The 17,246-nt window shown below is 34.9% G+C and overlaps 3 protein-coding genes across 11 annotated transcripts; 2 read left to right on the top strand and 1 right to left on the bottom strand.

Annotated features, from left to right (window-relative positions):
- Window positions 1-140: 140 nt before the first annotated feature.
- On the bottom strand, window positions 141-8,881 carry LOC108223047 (U11/U12 small nuclear ribonucleoprotein 35 kDa protein). 6 transcript variants are annotated; one of them, XR_010292257.1, is made up of 12 exons: window positions 8,731-8,881; window positions 8,358-8,500; window positions 8,169-8,266; window positions 7,827-7,878; window positions 7,231-7,301; window positions 5,731-5,821; window positions 5,581-5,656; window positions 3,678-3,756; window positions 2,930-3,332; window positions 1,693-2,630; window positions 881-1,445; window positions 141-742 (listed from the first exon to the last, which is right to left on the bottom strand). XR_010292257.1 is itself a non-coding variant. In XM_017397099.2 (10 exons), coding segments are annotated over exons 1-9 (981 nt in total). In that variant the 5' UTR covers window positions 8,733-8,881; the 3' UTR covers window positions 141-2,630; window positions 2,930-2,963. The 6 variants fall into 6 exon arrangements, 2 of the variants coding, with proteins under 2 accessions (XP_017252588.1, XP_017252587.1); XR_010292255.1 differs by having other exon boundaries at window positions 881-2,265; window positions 2,365-2,630; XR_010292256.1 differs by having other exon boundaries at window positions 881-2,260; window positions 2,365-2,630.
- LOC108223045 (clathrin coat assembly protein AP180) lies at window positions 351-2,807 on the top strand. The gene has a single exon (XM_017397094.2). The coding sequence runs from the start codon at window positions 351-353 to the stop codon at window positions 2,805-2,807; it is 2,457 nt and encodes an 818-aa protein (XP_017252583.1).
- A 1,463-nt stretch (window positions 8,882-10,344) lies between the features above and the next one.
- Window positions 10,345-16,222, top strand: LOC108219897 (uncharacterized). Of its 4 annotated transcripts, none has more exons than XR_010292347.1 (13): window positions 10,345-10,629; window positions 10,705-11,330; window positions 11,557-11,717; window positions 12,724-12,784; window positions 13,100-13,165; window positions 13,270-13,355; window positions 13,911-13,974; window positions 14,235-14,447; window positions 14,593-14,658; window positions 14,744-14,823; window positions 14,911-15,033; window positions 15,529-15,848; window positions 15,952-16,222. XR_010292347.1 is itself a non-coding variant. In XM_017393466.2 (13 exons), exons 1-11 carry the CDS (start codon window positions 10,488-10,490, stop codon window positions 15,023-15,025), a joined length of 1,680 nt encoding a protein of 559 aa, XP_017248955.1. In that variant the 5' UTR covers window positions 10,345-10,487; the 3' UTR covers window positions 15,026-15,033; window positions 15,156-15,194; window positions 15,529-16,222. The 4 variants fall into 4 exon arrangements, 2 of the variants coding, with proteins under 2 accessions (XP_017248955.1, XP_017248956.1); XR_010292346.1 differs by having other exon boundaries at window positions 15,922-16,222; XM_017393466.2 differs by adding an exon at window positions 15,156-15,194 and having other exon boundaries at window positions 15,529-16,222.
- The last annotated feature ends 1,024 nt before the right edge of the window (window positions 16,223-17,246 follow it).

The raw sequence follows: 17,246 nt of genomic DNA, 5'->3' as shown, positions 1-17,246 counted from the left end.
CTGTATTTTTTTTTTTTAAAAGACATTCTGAATAAAATTTAATATTTAAATTTATTATAATTTTTATTCAGAAAATGAAAATATTAAAATTAAGTTGCGTAATGAGAAAAAAAATGTATAAAAATGAATGAGACTACTCGGCAGCATGAATCGATTCGAACTCAGTAAATTAAAATAAAATAATGTGTTAACTTGTGAATTTGAGGACAAGAGAGACTCAAGGGGAAACACCCAGTGAATTATCTTCCCCCATAATCAATTTGCACAAAATCAAGCTCTTCATCAGCTCGGCCAACAAAGTATTCGAAGACCATCGACGTATATGACAATAACAAGATTATAAACCAGCAATGCCGTCCAAGCTAAGGAAGGCAATTGAAGCAGTTAAAGATCAAACCAGCATCAGCATTGCCAAGGTCTCCAACAATCATTACACCAGCCTAGAGGTTGCAGTCCTGAAAGCCACAACCCACGACGACGTTCCTGTCAACGAACGATACGTAAAAGAGGTCCTGCACCTCATTTCTGCAGACCAGATATACGCAGCAGCATGCGCTAGAGCCATTGGCAAAAGAATCAGCCGGACGCGTAACTGGATTGTGGCATTAAAATCGTTGATGCTGGTTTTCAGAATATTTCAAGATGGTGATCCATACTTTCCTAGAGAAGTCCTCCATTCCATGAAAAAAGGCGCCAGAATCCTCAATCTCTCGGCTTTCCATGATGATTCCAATTCCAGCCCCTGGGAATACACAGCATTTGTCAGAACGTTTGCTTCGTATCTCGAAGAGCGGTTAGATTGTTTTCTCACAGGGAAGCTTCAACGCAGATATACCAGTATTGATAGAAGTAGAGAAGAAGAAGATGGCGAGAAAAGTACCAATGATTCGATAGGTAACATGAAACCATCTGTGCTGCTTGATAGAATTGAGTTTTGGCAGCGTTTGCTCCAACGAACCATCGCCACAAGGCCAACGGGGGCAGCCACAACGAATCGACTGGTTCAAATATCTTTATACGCAGTGGTGCAGGAGAGTTTTCATCTATACAAGGACATTTTAGAAGGTCTCACTTATCTTGTTCAGTGCTTTTTCCATCTGCGATATGAAGACTGTGTTCAGGCCTTCAAAACTTGTTTGAAGGTCACAGGCCAATTTGCAGAGCTTCGTCAATTTTATACTCTATGTAAACGTATCAGTGTAGGGAGAGATTCTGAATATCCCAGTGTAGAAACACTATCTGAGGAGAAAATAGAAACATTGAGGGAATTTTTGAAAGATCAGTCTTCATTTCCAACTGTTTCAAGATCTCCAAATAGCCTGCCAAATTCTAATCAAACACCGCAAGAAAGTTATGAGAGGGATCTTGAATCTACAAAACCTCCTAGACGTAAAAGTTCCCACAGAGCTTCTAAGTTGGGTCCAAAACAGACGTCATTGGAGAATCTACTTGATGCCACAAAAGACGGAACAAGTCAAGGTATATCTATAGACTTGGAAGCTTATCCTGATAATTTTAAACAGCAGAGTGATAGAAATGACACTTTCCAAATGAGTGAATCAGACTCAACTCATTCGTTACCGATTACTAATACAATGTCTGATCTAATAAGCTTAGAAGATTGGTCTGGACAAGAACAAGAAACAGTAACAAAGAAAAATATAGAAGAGCAGCGACAGCAGACTAACGCACCTACTTCCTGGGAGCTTGTGCTTGCAGAAGCCATACAACTACCAGCAACACAATCTGAGCCCGACATCAGGGCGACATTCAATGCTTTCCCGGAACAAGAACATGAAGAGCAACATACTAAGGCGGGTGAAGGCTGGGAACTTGTATTAGCAGAGACTGCAACTCAACCTATGCAACCCTCATTAGATCCAAACCTTTTGTACGACAAACATGTTCATAGTGTATCAAACACCCTTCATGCCTTTCCAGGGCAAGAACAAAATGGAAAAGAGGCAAGTTCAAGACAAAGCTGGGAAGTAGTGCTATTTGAGACTGCAAAACAGCCACCACAACCAACACCATTTTCACTAGAAAACTCCTGCTTTCAGACAACAGTGTTGCCACCATTTTCACTAGATAATTTCAACAGTCAACCAGCACAGCTGCCACAACACTACAACCCATTTTTAGAAGATCCAAATGAATCGCGCGGAGTGCCAATAGTCACGGGCAGCACCACTGCTGGCTTTGAGACGTCATTTTCAGCAAAAAACTTCTCATCAGCACCCACCTTTCAAGGAACTCCAACCTATTCTACTCACAATTTAGATATGGGGGTGGGGGCTTTATCAGCACCTGCCTTTCAAGCAACTCAAAAAATAACAGGAAATGGGATGGAGGCTGTATCAGTACCTGCATTTCAAGCAACTCCAACCTTTTCTGCTCACCATCGAGATGATGGGACGGTGGCTTCATCAGCTACATTTCAAGCAACTCCAACCTTTTCTGCTCACAATCCAGGTGATACTTTATCATTACCGACCATTCAAGCAACACCAACCTTTTCTGCTCACAATCTAGACAACGGAGCGGGGGATTTATCCGCTCGTACATTTCAAGCAACTCCAACATTTTCTGCTCACTGTCCAGATGACGTGACAACGGCTTATGGGAATGACCTGTTTGCAGAATTTACCAATCCAGGCAATAGATCAGGAGTTGTCAGTAATAACTCGACTATGTCATTGGCTAGTGCACAGATGTTTGAAGGTTCTAGGAACCAACAAAACTTGATGCATGAACAACAAATATGGTTGCATGAGCCAAAAAAATTCATAGCAAAAAACATAGCATAGTCTATAAATTCATTCTAGCCATGTAACTTTTACACTGGTGTAGATTGTTTTCAGTTAGCAATCACAAAGATCATGTATATAGATTATTTTCCAACTCTTTGTGATAATTAAGATACACTGACCCATATTAGTTAGCCAGGTTTCCTATACACAACCCTATCGAATGTCATGTGAATCATGTCCAGAAGAATGTTTGCTGTGTTTGTGGCGCTTATGTGAGCGGTATTCTCTCTCGACAGAGCTTCTTGCATCAGATGACCGATCATGACTCCTAGAACTTCTTCTCTCAGGTTGACCAGAATATTTCCTGTGTCGGTCAGATTTATGAGATCTATCTTCCCTCTCAACTGAATTTCTTTCATCAGATAACTGTTCTCGACTAGCAGACCTCGCATGTCGATGAGAATGCTTCCTTTGCCTTTCACTTTTGTGATACCTATCTTTTTCAACAGAAGACCTCTCACTTTTGTAATGCCTGTCTTCTCTATCCCCAGAAGACCTCTTCCTACGAGGCGGTGATGGAATCTGTAAAGATAGAGCAAACAGAAAAAGGCTATGTCTGAAGTTGGCCAGTAAAAATCAGAAAGCTGAAATTGACATATAACTAGTAGTTTAGTACCAGAGTCAATTCCATTAATAATGACCGGTCAATATTGATATATACTTGCGAACAAACACTAAGCTAGAAACAATTTAGTTGCACGAGAAATATAAATATAATTATTATTTTAGTACAAGAGTCCACTCTATGACCAATCAATACTGATAAATACTTGTGAACAAACAGTGGGCTAGAAACAATTTAGTTGCATGAGCCCATGGACTTGCTCAAAAAATTGTCAAATCAATTTTTTTTCAGTGGATGAATACCTGAAAGCGTGACATGTATCTTCCTTCTGGAGGAGGTGGAATACCAAGCTTTTTTAGATCATCAAAAGGAATAGGTCGTCTGTTCCAATAAAGAAAAACATATGAAGTTCACTATAAGCGGAAAGTATAAGTAATATACTACTTCCATTTCAGTTCAGATACACCCTCTACGCGGTGTTGCCTGCATTTAAGACAGGCAGAAACACATTCGCCTACTTTACGACAGGTCCATTAATTAGTTCAGATACGGAATGCACAGAAAACATGTATATATAACTACTATTACAAAATACAGAATAGATCATGAATATGAACATCTTAAATATGAGTCAGCTTCAGCACACAATCCACACAAAACGCTGACAAAGTGGAAGCAACAAAATAGGAGTTGGGAAGAAATGAGTTACACAATTGAATAATTGACAGAAAACCTATCTCCGTGGAGAACTGGTGGAGTCACAGGTCAGATTAATGTCAGGACTGCAGCACAATAGTATATAATAGTCACAAGTAGTAGTAGTAAATGGTATTAGTACTTAGTAAGGGCATTCTGATCATTTCACTTACATGCCAATAAATACAGGAATTGTGTGTGCGTTTCAATTTATATATGAAAATGATAGTATTTTTACCAATGCTCTCTTTCTTCTCTCTATAACTGATTCTTCTCCTTTCTCACCCTAGGGTTTTTTACTTCTAATCTCTCTATTTCTGCCGCTCTCTGCTCAAACTCTCTTTTCTGTCTTTTTTACTCTCATTACTACCCGAATTCAAACCTAAATAGCCCATTCCTCCTTCCCCCTTCCCCCAATATCAATAAACCCTAATTTCTCTTACTCTGTACTACTTTCATGTCAATCTAAACTTATAACAATTCATATTACACTTATTCCATTACTAAGCTCCTCATTGAAAAACAAAACATATCTACACCAACACACACATATACATAGAAAGCACTGAAAATTAATATACAATGATTAACAACATAAAATTTCTATTCTTTCCTATTTCAGACGGAAAGAATTAATAATCTTCAGCCGAAGAAACTCGAATAGATATTTGCCAAAAATCTTCAGTTTTTATAACTTTTATTTGGAAACAAGTTAATTCACGTCGTAGATAGATCTGCACATTTTTGTCTTCATATGGGCAAAATAGATCAGATAATGTGCAGATGTGGGCAGTTCATGTGAGAGATGGAATACTATACATACAAACACACATATGTAGTGAGTGATTTACTGAACAGATATTGATTTTTATATGAACAGATGTTTTTTTTTACCCCTTAGCCTAACTAACTCTAGCTAACGGAGTTCGGTGAAGTTGACGACAATACACATACTGGATCAAAAAACAAATAACAGTAGTGCGAGTGGTGGCTTTTAAATTATGGTATTTTAAAGTGCACTTTCCTCTTAAAAAATGTTATTGTAAATCAACAAAGTAAAAACTCAGAAGCTTCTCCATCCACTTTCTCTTTTTATATGTACGTATACACACACATGGAATAAGCTTATAAGGTTGCTTAAAGCCTTATTTTGGCTGTTGTAGTTTCTGCCATAAACTGAGAACATATTATCATAATTTTCCCTTAAGAACTTCCTTTCATTGCGCTATTTAATTTTTGTACGCAAACAAGTGAAAACCATGATGTAACATGGGCCACTTGCAATCTATAGCTTTAGCGATATACCATTAGAATTTACAAGACTTGTCCATCAGACTTATTTAACAAAATAACGCATATGATCATTAATTAAAATGTCAAAAATGTGAAATCATTTAGCTCGAGGACATAAATGAAGTAATGAACATAGATGAGAAGCACCTTCAGCTATTAGTTTAAACGAAAGCAATCCATACAACAAGTACTAATATAGTAAAAAGTAATTCATACAGCGGAGCTCGAAATGGTCTTTCACGCCCTCCAAAGCGGAGCTGCCCAGATTCCTTCTTACCACCAAGTCCCCCTCCTACCACAATAAAGTTCACAGATTTAATCTTCCTAAACAACAGAATCATAAAGGAAGGAAAAAATGTTAACAACCTAATCTTCTTGGTATCCACCCTGGCATCAACTGCTGCCTATTGTAGTCAATGATTATTTCAGAATCATCAATGAGTGAATGGTGAGCATCCTGCACTCAGGATAATATAAAAGCATCAGGGGTCAATTTTACCCTTTACAGGGAATAATGGCCTGACAAAATATGCTTCAGGGCCCATTTACAGATCATGTTCAACATAAGTTTAATTGTAATTTTTGCTACAAAATTATATTTGCCATACACTTGATTATTAATAAACACTATTTTAGAATTTTCAGATATATCAAGTCTGACAATCGGATATATAGACACTACATAAAATTATACGTCACCTATCTATCTTCTTTGGATTTTTTACAAATTAATTGTTTAGTCAGGTAAGTTGCATTTACAATATACAAATGAAGCGAAGATTTAGTCAATTTACCATTATTAGCTTATACCCCGTGCAAAGCATGGGTACCTTTTAACAAATTATTTTTTAATAATATTTTAAATAAAATTCAATACCATTTGTAAATTCATCACAATATATTTTATTTTACCAAATATATACTTGTAATTTTTATTTTCAATACAAACATATTACAAAAATTTAGGATATAAGTTTTGTATATTTCACTTGCTGCTATTTTTATTTAAAATACATTCATATTATAAAACATTATTTTAATAGAATGCTACGACTAAATGATTTCTATTTATCTATATTTTTATTACATATAAGCAACTTACATAATTTATTTAATTCTAATATTTATGCTTACACAATTATAATACAAAATAGCTCTCTTTTCTTCACAATAATAATGAGTTACTTTTTTGTAGTTGTGAGGGCTCGAACCTTAATAATTTCTTCTGGTAACACTCTTACCTATGACAGTTTTATCCCTGACAATGAACCACGTCACTTACTTAGTCTAATTACATATAGGATATAATTTTAGTGGCTGTAATGCTTTCACAAGTGGTACTCACATTACATGTAAAATGTTTTTAACTGTTATTAGAGTAAGAATAAAGTACATGTCTTCATATGTTTATCGGAAGGAAAACGAAGCAACCCCAAGAAAAAATAGTTTGCAGAGGGTGTCTGTTTATTGTTGTGGGTTACGAGAGAGGTATTAAAGAGGAAGAAATGTCTAATTCAAAGTTTTAACAAGTAAACACAAAACATTAGTAATAATGATAATGATCATAGTAAAAAAATTTATTTGTTTATCCTCTCTTTACTTCATTTTACAGCCTGAACTTGTGGGTAATTTTACATGGCACAAAAATAAGTAGAGCAAAACTTTTCTAAATAGAAGTAGATCCGGTTAAGTTGCTACTTTTTCAGATGAACACTGTATTCTACTATTTTCCCTGGCTGGTGAGGCAATATAACAAAACCACAATCAGATTTATTACTCAAGATGTGCGATTAAAAAACACTTGGAGGGCATGAAGTGATTTTAAAGACAGTAACCATCACAAATTAAAGGACACAATAAAATAACCTCATATGCTCGTCGCATTTCCCTCTCAGTTTCAAACTCCACAAAGGCATAACCACGCGATGCTCCGGTTACTGCAAATCAGACATCAATATAGCGAGTATGCGCCTAATTACATATGTGTTAACTGCTAACTGAAGAGAGTGGCTTGCAAAAACAAAACTATATTAGACCAAAACCAAGTTTTTCTTATAGAATGCCTACGGATGTACTTTGCAGCTTCGGCGAAGTCATTGAGGTAGGCCTATTATCTATTTCTCTCTTTTAAATACTACGAACTAGAATTTTAAAAAATTGTTTTATAGGAAAGCTAACAGAAAATATATATCTGTTCAATTCAGAAGACCATTATATTTACCAGAAAATACAAAAACAGTCACAAAACAGTTCAGGAATTCACCACTTCCTGACAAGGTTGGGCAGAGATCACTACACATTATGGGTACTTGTAAAGGCACAGCAGATCAGCTAACAAGATTTGTGTCTCTTGAGTATTAGAGTTTTAACTCCTAGGCGAAACAAGGTAAAACAGCACTTAATCTTTAAGTTTAAGCAAAAACTTCTAATGAATAAGTATGTATAAGCAAAGAAGCAGTTACCAATATGTCTAACCAATCTCAGATTCTTCACATTGCCAAATTTGCTCATAGCCTGAAAACACAAACCATCCGTATCATCCATTTTATCAAAACCCATAAAAAGCACTCATTTATTCTTTTATCGTATAGAAAATGTTCACATAAGTATGCTTAAGGAAAAAACATTCTAGCCTGCAAACTCAACAAATAACCAGATTCAATAGTAAAAATCATCAGTCTGTACTTGATAGACTAGATAATTTTGTATAGAAACTAAAAATTCATATACAAACAATTATATATAACAAAACGGAGAGAGAGAGACAATTATATCTAACAAAATTGGGAGAGGGAGAGAGAGACCTTGTGAAGAGTTTCTTCAGTAGTGAGGTGAGAGAGATGACCAACAAAAATTGTGCAATAAGGGTCTCCACTAACCTTAGGATCTCCGAACGGGTCATCTACAAAACCAGCCAAAATCACATAAACATATAAACATATACACATAACAAATACAAGAAACAAATCACACTTAGCAAAATTAAAGCATACATAAGGAAGCTAGAGAACAAAGGTGGGCTCGATAAACAGCATTATCATGAGGAAGAACATCAGTTCCATCGATGCTCCCCGATTGAATTGGATGATACGTATCTGCATAAAATACAGAACTAATCTTCTCCCTGTTGACAGCCCTACACAATACACACACTAATCAGCTTGTGGGTTATTTAATTCAGCCTTTGTTAAAACTACACCTAATCATTAACAGCTAAAACACTTCTTGTGATAATCAAAACACCGTGTATGTAGAACTCACATGTTAAGTGAGATAAATAAATTAATTCTGAGGAATATACAAATAAAAATATATTGAGATGCGAATTGTTTAAGCGTTACTAGTATAGGTGGTAAGATGACTTACATTGAATCAGGAAGGAGGTGTAGGCGGTGCCTCGGTGGTCCGGTGAAACACGGTGCTCAGAACAAGTGCCCTCGGCCAAGGTTTTTAGCGGCCCCTTAGCTTAAAATTAACTTTTTTTTTAGAAAAGTTTAAAATTAAGTCATTAGACATTTATAATTTTTTAGTTATGAAAATCACTGATGTTATGATAAAAAAAAATCATTTTATTTTTTTTTGAAAAAAATAATAATTCAATAAATAATAACCATAAAGCAGTCCAACAAACATAGAAAAAATTAACATGCATGTCTTCATACCCAAGATGACACAAATAAGCGATGTTGAAATTGACAAACATAGAAAAAATTAGCATGCATGTCTTCATACCCAAGATGAGACAAATAAGCGATGTTGAAATTGACGATGGTTACAGATGAGACAAATAAACGAGCTTGCTCTGTGTTCATCATCTTTTTCAAAAACTCCCTTTGAGCTATTAACCACAAATACAATTCCCTAATGTTTTCATCGATGAATCCAAAACAACTCTCACAACTCACCATGAAGAGAAATCAAACTATAATCAAAACAAACTATAGAAAAACCAACTACAAACTAAAACAATTACTTTCTTTTTTAAAATGATTGTATATAATTGTATTAAATTATATTTGAAAAATAAAATAAATTAGAGAAAGAGGCCTCTTCATTGCAATTTATTAATTACGAATTTAGAAGTTAATTTGTTAGTTTATTATATAAATAACATAAAATTGATTATAATTTATAAATTAAAAATATGAAAAAATAAATTGATTTTAAATAATATGAAAAATTAAATAATCATATTGGTGATATGATATTTTTGATTAAATTTTATTATTGACTTACATATTTCTGTTTTCACACTTCAAATTTAGAATTAAAATCTTTTGTTGGATTGTGTAATGGAAAATTAAATAACTATGTTGGTGATGCGGAAATCATCAATTTAATATAGTTATGACAAAAAAGAGATACTTTTTTGGAAGATATCTTTTGATTTAATTTTTTTCTTTGCTGGGATGATTACATCATATTACAATCGGGTCTATATATCGTATATTTGGATAATATTTTATTAGATGATATTACTCAATATATATATTATTTCTGCTTTTTTGTTTAAGTTATTTTGAGAAGAATTTCATTTTACTAGACGTTGAAGACATGCTATCTACACATCTCTGTATAGATAGTAAATTTTCTTAAATAAAATTTTTATTAGATCCAAATACCAAGCCAGTTTGGTGTAATTTCTTTAAATTAATTTAAGCGCTTATACTTCTAAAAAATACGTTTTTTATAATTTTTTTAGATATAAATGCTAAGGAGCTGTTTTATATTTGTTTTGTAGAATATATAAGAATGTAGTAGTTATTTAAAAAAAAGATTATATGTACGTTTTTCAGAAATAAACGTTTATTTCGGGAATATAAGTTTGGTCAAGGACACATTATATACCCGTATAATATAATTTATTTTTGTATATATATGAATTAAATACTCACAATTTGGAATTTAGTTTTTTTTTTTGAAACCCACAATTTAGAATTTAGTTAATACCCCAATTATATAAATCAATATTTAGGTCTCCTGATTTACCGTGGGTTTAACAATCCACGATGCAGATTGCATTTGCAGCAAAGTTATTCACCGAGGTTTAACAATTGAGCAAGTAGGCATCAAGGGTTCTCACTCAACTCATTTGAGCAAGCACCTGGCGTGCGTCCGGTAAGATGGTGAACAAAGCATGGCGAATAATCCCACGACCCCTCCTGGAGACCATCCTCAACAACCACGCCAACCACCACCGTGTCCCGCAGCCGCTCATTCTCCACGGCCCCCGCGGCGTCGGCAAAACCACTCTCGTCCTCGAACGTAATCTCATTCCACAATTCTCTACTTAATGTGTTTTTTGAATTCTTGTTTACCTGTGTTCTGGGGTTTTTGCAGGGCTTATGGAGAACTGGAATAAGGATGGGCATGTGGCTGGGTATGTGGACTTGGCGGAGTCGATTGAGTCGAATCACCCGAAACACGGGCATTCGTATCCCTGGGCTTCGTGGTCTGTTTGTAAGGCTCCGCGGCTTGATTATGTTTCGTCTCAGATTGATGATTGTCTTGAGATGATGGCTTATAAGGGAATTGAACTCGGGACTATTAGTTCTCACCAAATTTATAAGACTATGAGTAAATGGCACAATTTGAATGCGTCTGTTAAGCAGGTTTTGGGAGGGGAGGGTGGGAGGGTTGGTAAGATGTCGGGGTTGAAGTTGTGGGAGCGGGCAGTGTCTAGGTTGAGTGTTCGAGGGGATGTGGAGGGGAGTAAGGGGGTTTTGGGGGTGGGGGAGAAGGGGAGGAGTTTGAGTGTTGGTGAGGGTGCATATTATAGGGAAGCTGTTGCGGCGTTGAGGTTGGCAAAAGAGGTGATTAAAGTGCAGCAGAAGTGGAGAGGGAATGCTGTTAGGGAGTTGAATGAGAAAGGGGGGTTTTCGAGGTCGTTGGCCAATTCGGCTACTGACTGGCCTTGTCTTTTGTTGGAACTTTTGTCTGCTGCTTCAGAACTTGATTACTTTCAGGTATGGGTCTTGACTCTTGTAGATATCCGGTATCTTCTTTGTAGCATATTACTGCATAAGCAGAATAATTCAATTAAAACTGTACAGGTGTAGTGATAAACTTTGAAGTAATGACCAAATTATATGCATGCGCCGCCGTGAAAGTTTATTTATTAGTTTTCGATTTGTAAAGGATGATCTAATTTATAAATTTTATCTAATTTTTCTTCGTGCCGTAATTGATTAGCCAAAACTGGTTATCAACAATATCGATGTCCTAAAGAATGCCGAACTAGTAGATGATACAACAGTCCGTGCATCATTGTATCATGACAGTCTGATATGGAGGATTATAGCGTTGGGCGCCAATGAAAGAATTCTCCCTGTTATTCTTCTGACATCTGACAGGTGATTTCTGTTGCACATTATGATTTTAGCGTTTGCATTTGCATTTATTGTTGTTATCCATCAATATAGGCGCTGGCCAGTATGATGTGCTTATGGCAGTTCTTTAAGTTGCGATGTTCTTTTGGACAGGACATTTATAGTTGAAGTAATATTTGAGCCATCACTACTCATCAGTTTGTTATCACTCAATGCTAGTTCGTATGTTTGGCGATTGCCAATCCCCTTCTGAAAATATATAGTCATATACATATACATACATACATATATATATATATATATATATATATATATATATATATATATTTTACACAACACACACACACATATAAGTTGAATAGAATAATAAATGTTGTATATTGTGTGTAGTTAGAAAGGAGGCTCCTCTCATGTGTACATATACTCATATATATTTACTGAATGAAACCCTAATATAAGGGCATCATAGTAACAAAGATAATGAACACTACTAGATACGTTTCTATCACAAGTTCGTAACCCTGCTACTCATATACCCTCAATGTCACTTTTTCTAGGGACCAACCACAACTTGCTTAGCAAATATGAAGATTGCCGAGATATGTGTATCCGTCTACACATTTGAAATGGGAACAAATAATTTTTTTATTTGAAGCTCTTAGAAGAGTCAAAAGATAATTAATTTTATGTGAGAGTTTCAAGCATACCTTGATCATGGATATATAGTTTGTCCCAATGCATGAAGTACTTTAATGAATTAAGAGCATCTTTAAGGTTAAACCCTTTTTTGGTTTCCTAAAATATAATAAAATAATGATCACAAAAATAGAGCCAAAAAGTTGTTTTACTCCGATTGTCAGACATGGTCGCTAACCCTATCAACCAAATTGGTCCATGTGCAGTGTACATACTTACAGCAATTAGCTGTTACAAGTATCTTGTTTTTTTATATTCAAATTGTTGTATCATCATGTTCTTTTATTCATTTTGTGTGCAATTATAGAAGTTGATATGTAGTAGTGTTGTGCAGCTATTACTCATACCGTGCTTACATGGATTTTGGGTTTCCAGATATATTCATTTCTCGAGAGGTAACCAGTTTACAAGTTGGCTATGAATCATCGTCTTTTGTGTTTATCTACTATCCAGGGGTCGTGCAATCTTTATGTTCTCTCACAGTTGTGATTATGAAGTTCGAAAGGGCCACATTAGTCTGGTCCTTTTCAAAGCCAAAGCGCCTCCTTTTTTAAAACATTGCTTTTCCACATAGTTGGTTTATTTTTTCAGCAGTTTACATGCTTCATTAACATCAAGTATTCTCATGTTCCATGTAGATTTGTAGTAAGTATGATATGTTTAATAACATTTAAATATCCCCATGTATCTTAAATTTTCTTAACGTGCAGACCTTTGGATGGACTCCTCAAGAGGGTAAACTCCATATGGTTGATGATTATTTCAGTCCTGCTGAGGTGGGCTCAACTATGTAGAACAGGACAATTCGTAGACTTTCTAATATATTTTTTACAATTACTGGAGCTAATTTGAATTTTGACAATATATTTTTGAAATGTAGTGGAATGTGATTGTTGAGGTTCTAGGGCCAAACCCACGACATCTGTTTGAGCTATATGCACTTAAACAAAGCAACTATTACCAGAAGTAAGTTATACTGTGATTTTTATTTTATTTTTTAAAATATCATTTTGATGATTTAATCACACCCACACCACCTACTTTACTTTCGACAAGGCTTAAACCCTCGACCTCCATAAAGGAGGTAACGGCAGTACCACTAGAGCAGGAGCTCTTTGGTGAAGTTCATTTTCATTGATGATTTTGATCTGGGAAAGTATATAATTAATTTAATTCTAAACTGTATATAGCAATTGCTCAGGGATCTAAGTATCAAATTATATTTCTAAATGCCAACACCTGGAGCATTTAAGTAATTTGTCGTCGTCATCTGGCTTATGCAAGATCCAAAACTTCTTCTCCTTTTTTTTCTCGTTAAAGATCAATTACAAAAATTTAAAATCACATGCAAACTGCCCTCATTGAGGTTTGGACCTTTTATCACCAAAAGGAGTGGGGTATCCACTCGGCTAAGCCTTGTGATATTAATTTGGACTTTTGTGGCTTAGTTGGGCAGTTAAGCTGTTGTTTTGTTGACTGTTCTTTACTTTAGGAGTCATTTACATTTCAATTATGATGCAGGATCATGGATGATAGGAGCAGTTCATTTGAGGATATTGTTGATGCGTATTTGGCGTATTTGCAAGTATGGACCGTGACCTGCAGTTCTCTATTATATTTGGCAGTTAATATAATGATAAAGTTTCAATTTTTAAGTCCAATAAATTGTTTTTTCATATTTTCATTGAAGCGTATTTGACCAAAATCTTGTTTTCAGCTGTTGCCTCGTGAAACTTTTGTGTTGTATCTTCATCCTTTACGATCGGGCAAAACAATCCTGAGCTTCTATCTTTTTAACTTGGCCTATATTTATTGGTCTTTTGTATTTGTTGTGGATTTTGTTAGATAACAGTGGTAAATCCTGCCATGGATAAAGCATTGTCACTCGTGGAAAAGTTTGCTATAGATGCACGGAGTGGGAAGATTCCAAAAGATAGACTACGGTTTGGAGCTCCTTGGAGACACCCTCCACCTGCAAGCAGCACTGAGTTGCTCTCACGGTGGGCCAAACTTCAACTACTAGATTTTGTCCAGTCTCTAGTTAGTACGGAATTTGGGGTAATTTTTCTTTTCGATTTCAATGATATAAATACCTAGGATTTTCTTTTCTCCCTCAAAAATGTATCATAGTATCATACTATTAAGCTCTTCATGCACAGTTGGTTTTTAACAAATTTCTATTACATGTTTAAACTTGTTACAGATCAACTATCTGGCTGATTGTAGCCTTGAGATCTTGGACGATCCTTCAGCTCTTGCATTAGTAGAGGTATATACCTTTCATTTTCTCCCCATGCCTTTTCCATCCATACATTAAGATTAATGGGTGTCTTGCTGCTATCAATATTTCTTAGGTTGGCTTGCTTTATGCCCAGCGGGACCCATCCTTTATTCGCCCTGTATCTCGTGGTATCCAGAGATGTCTTGTGAGATGGTAAAACTGCTGTATTCATATACCTGGAAACCATCTGTGAAGTAGCAAGAAATATTAGCTTAATGTCTTTATGTAATATAATTACAGGCTTGTCCAGGAACGACTGCAGATGAGCATTCAGGGTTCACTCCGCTATCTGTGGCAGCGAACTATAAGAGGCCGGAGCTACCGTCATTTGATGTTACAAGTAGGCTATAAGTAGAGCTGTAGGTAAGTGCATTATCATTTAAAGTTAGTAATTTCAGTTTTTATGATTTCAGTCGTTCATATAATGGGTTTTCTTGTGATCCTCACTTCCACCAACTTTGTTTGTGATGATCAATTTCCTCCAGTTTACTCGAGAAATATGACCGGTGTCATTCAAGATATAGGTACTGGATAACTCCAGTCAGTGACATGTAAACTAGTATATGTTCTCTTTTAAAGTGATATGTTTAAAATTTGGTAAGAATGCAATACCTGCTGATCCGAAGTTTTGGAAAGTAAAATTTCGTAATTAATCAATTTTGAAATTCATACAAATAATATCATCTTCTAACGTGAAAATATGGACATTTTGTAATGAAAATGTCGTAAATGGGGATGCATCATCCCTTTTACTAGAAAATTGTTGATCCACTACTCGATTTTTCATCAAAATTTCTCACTCTAATTTGTTTTATGTATACTGACAATCTGACATGCACTCATTTTATTATGTTTCAGATTTTGGCAGAGCCTCTTTATACCCTGTGCATCAATTACTCGGAACAGCATTAAAATAATACTAAAGGGACGGCATTTGTAATTATGAGTGGAGTATATTGTACCTGTCATTCTTGTGAAGCAAGCTTTTGGATTCCGAAGGCCGAGAGGACACCCTATTGGATAGTGATATGACCTAATGTTGCATCACGCATTCCAAGATTTTGCATACTGAAAGGACTCCCCACAGTTATAAATTTTGGGAGATTTCTTGTTAAATTCCTAATCATTCCGCTAGCAACAGCTCTAAACAACAGTAGGACATGGGACGAAAGAGACAGGTACCAGCTCTTGATCTTCACAGGAACATACTTGTAAAAATTATCTTTTGCAACTTATATTTGCTTTATACAGAAAACGAGTTTATTATTTAACCACAAACAGGGAGTTAGAAGCTGTGCAGCCCGGAGAAGCAAACTGCCTGGTATTTATTCTACATTATTATACAATGTTCAACTTATCACTCATACATGCTTAATTTGTTTAAGCAAAGACTATAAATGAGTTAAAAAGATCTCGTAACTCATACTACTTCACTCCGCTGATATGTGATCAATTGTACGCTGTGTGTTCATTTCATTGCTCTATATAACTCGTTAATTCCTGTGTGACAAACCGGTATGTTGGTTGAGAAGAGTCTCTTTGAAGTGTCAAATTCTTTTGTTCTCGTCTTTAACAAAAAACAATTCTTGTAGAATTTTCAAAAAAATAAAAATCGAGCCCGCCGAATTTGACCACTGACCGTGGAGTGATGACTGATAAGTGTACAAATGCTTTCATGATTACTTCGATGTGCCAATTTTCTCCATATAAATTAAAATGATAGACTGACATGCAGTAGGCAGTACTTGTTAGTCAAATTAAGAGAGTGTAAGTTTGAAAGCGAGATAATCTGGAAGCCTCCAAAAACGTTCGTCATTTCATAATCAAAATTGATGCAGCAAAAGTCGATTGCTTGATTTAATTTTGTTATCATCAATACATAATGTTTATTTAGGGGTTAATAGGCAAAAAGATAACTAAACTCATGAACAACTTGCAATTGAGTCACTGAACTCAAAAAGTTTGCAAATAGATCACAGAACAAGATTTAACTTGCAGTCAACTCACTGAACTAGTAAAAGCTTGCATTTAGGTCACTACGTCGTTAAGTATAAGTTGACTTTAACGGAATCCGTTAAAAAATTAAAAAAACTTTAAAAAAATAGAAAAATTCAACTTTTTTAGAAAATTCTGAAAACTTAACAAAATCTGAAATTTTTTAAAAAAGCTTTAAAAAATATGTAATTTTTAAAAAAATATGAAAGGATTTAAGAACTTCGGAAAAATCTAAAAATTTTGAAAAATCAAAATTTCGAAAAAAATCTGAAAATTTGGAAAATATTATGATTTTTTTAATTTCAAAAATTTAGGTATATTTTTTGAATTTCTTGGATTTTTTTTCAAAATTTTTAGATTTTTTTCGAGAATTTTACCTTTTTTCATATTTTTTAAAGTTTTATAAAAAAAATCAGAGTTTTTTAAATTTTCAGAATTTTTTGAAAATCGAATTTTTATATATTTTTTTAACGGATTCCGTTAAAGTCAACTGATATTTAACGGCGCAGTGACTTAAATGCAACCTTTTATTAGTCCAGTGATTTGACTGCAAGTTAAATCTAGTTCTGTGATTCATTTGC

Source organism: Daucus carota, chromosome 5, assembly GCF_001625215.2.
Source record: "Daucus carota subsp. sativus chromosome 5, DH1 v3.0, whole genome shotgun sequence".
Lineage (NCBI taxonomy): Eukaryota > Viridiplantae > Streptophyta > Magnoliopsida > Apiales > Apiaceae > Daucus > Daucus carota.
Note: the sequence above shows the minus strand (reverse complement) of the source record. Positions and strands in the feature narration are given on the sequence as shown.

Coding starts and splice junctions, on each gene's coding strand:
- LOC108223047 (XM_017397099.2), bottom strand. Junction 5,822..7,230: donor AAATGCGACGAGCATATGAG/GTTATTTTATTG, acceptor TCCTGAGTGCAG/GATGCTCACCATTCACTCAT. Junction 3,333..3,677: donor GATACATGTCACGCTTTCAG/GTATTCATCCAC, acceptor CTATCTTTACAG/ATTCCATCACCGCCTCGTAG.
- LOC108223045 (XM_017397094.2), top strand. CDS start 351: ATGCCGTCCAAGCTAAGGAAGGCAATTGAAGCAGTTAAAGATCAAACC.
- LOC108219897 (XM_017393467.2), top strand. CDS start 10,488: ATGGTGAACAAAGCATGGCGAATAATCCCACGACCCCTCCTGGAGACC. Junction 14,659..14,743: donor CAGCTCTTGCATTAGTAGAG/GTATATACCTTT, acceptor AATATTTCTTAG/GTTGGCTTGCTTTATGCCCA. Junction 14,824..14,910: donor CAGAGATGTCTTGTGAGATG/GTAAAACTGCTG, acceptor ATATAATTACAG/GCTTGTCCAGGAACGACTGC.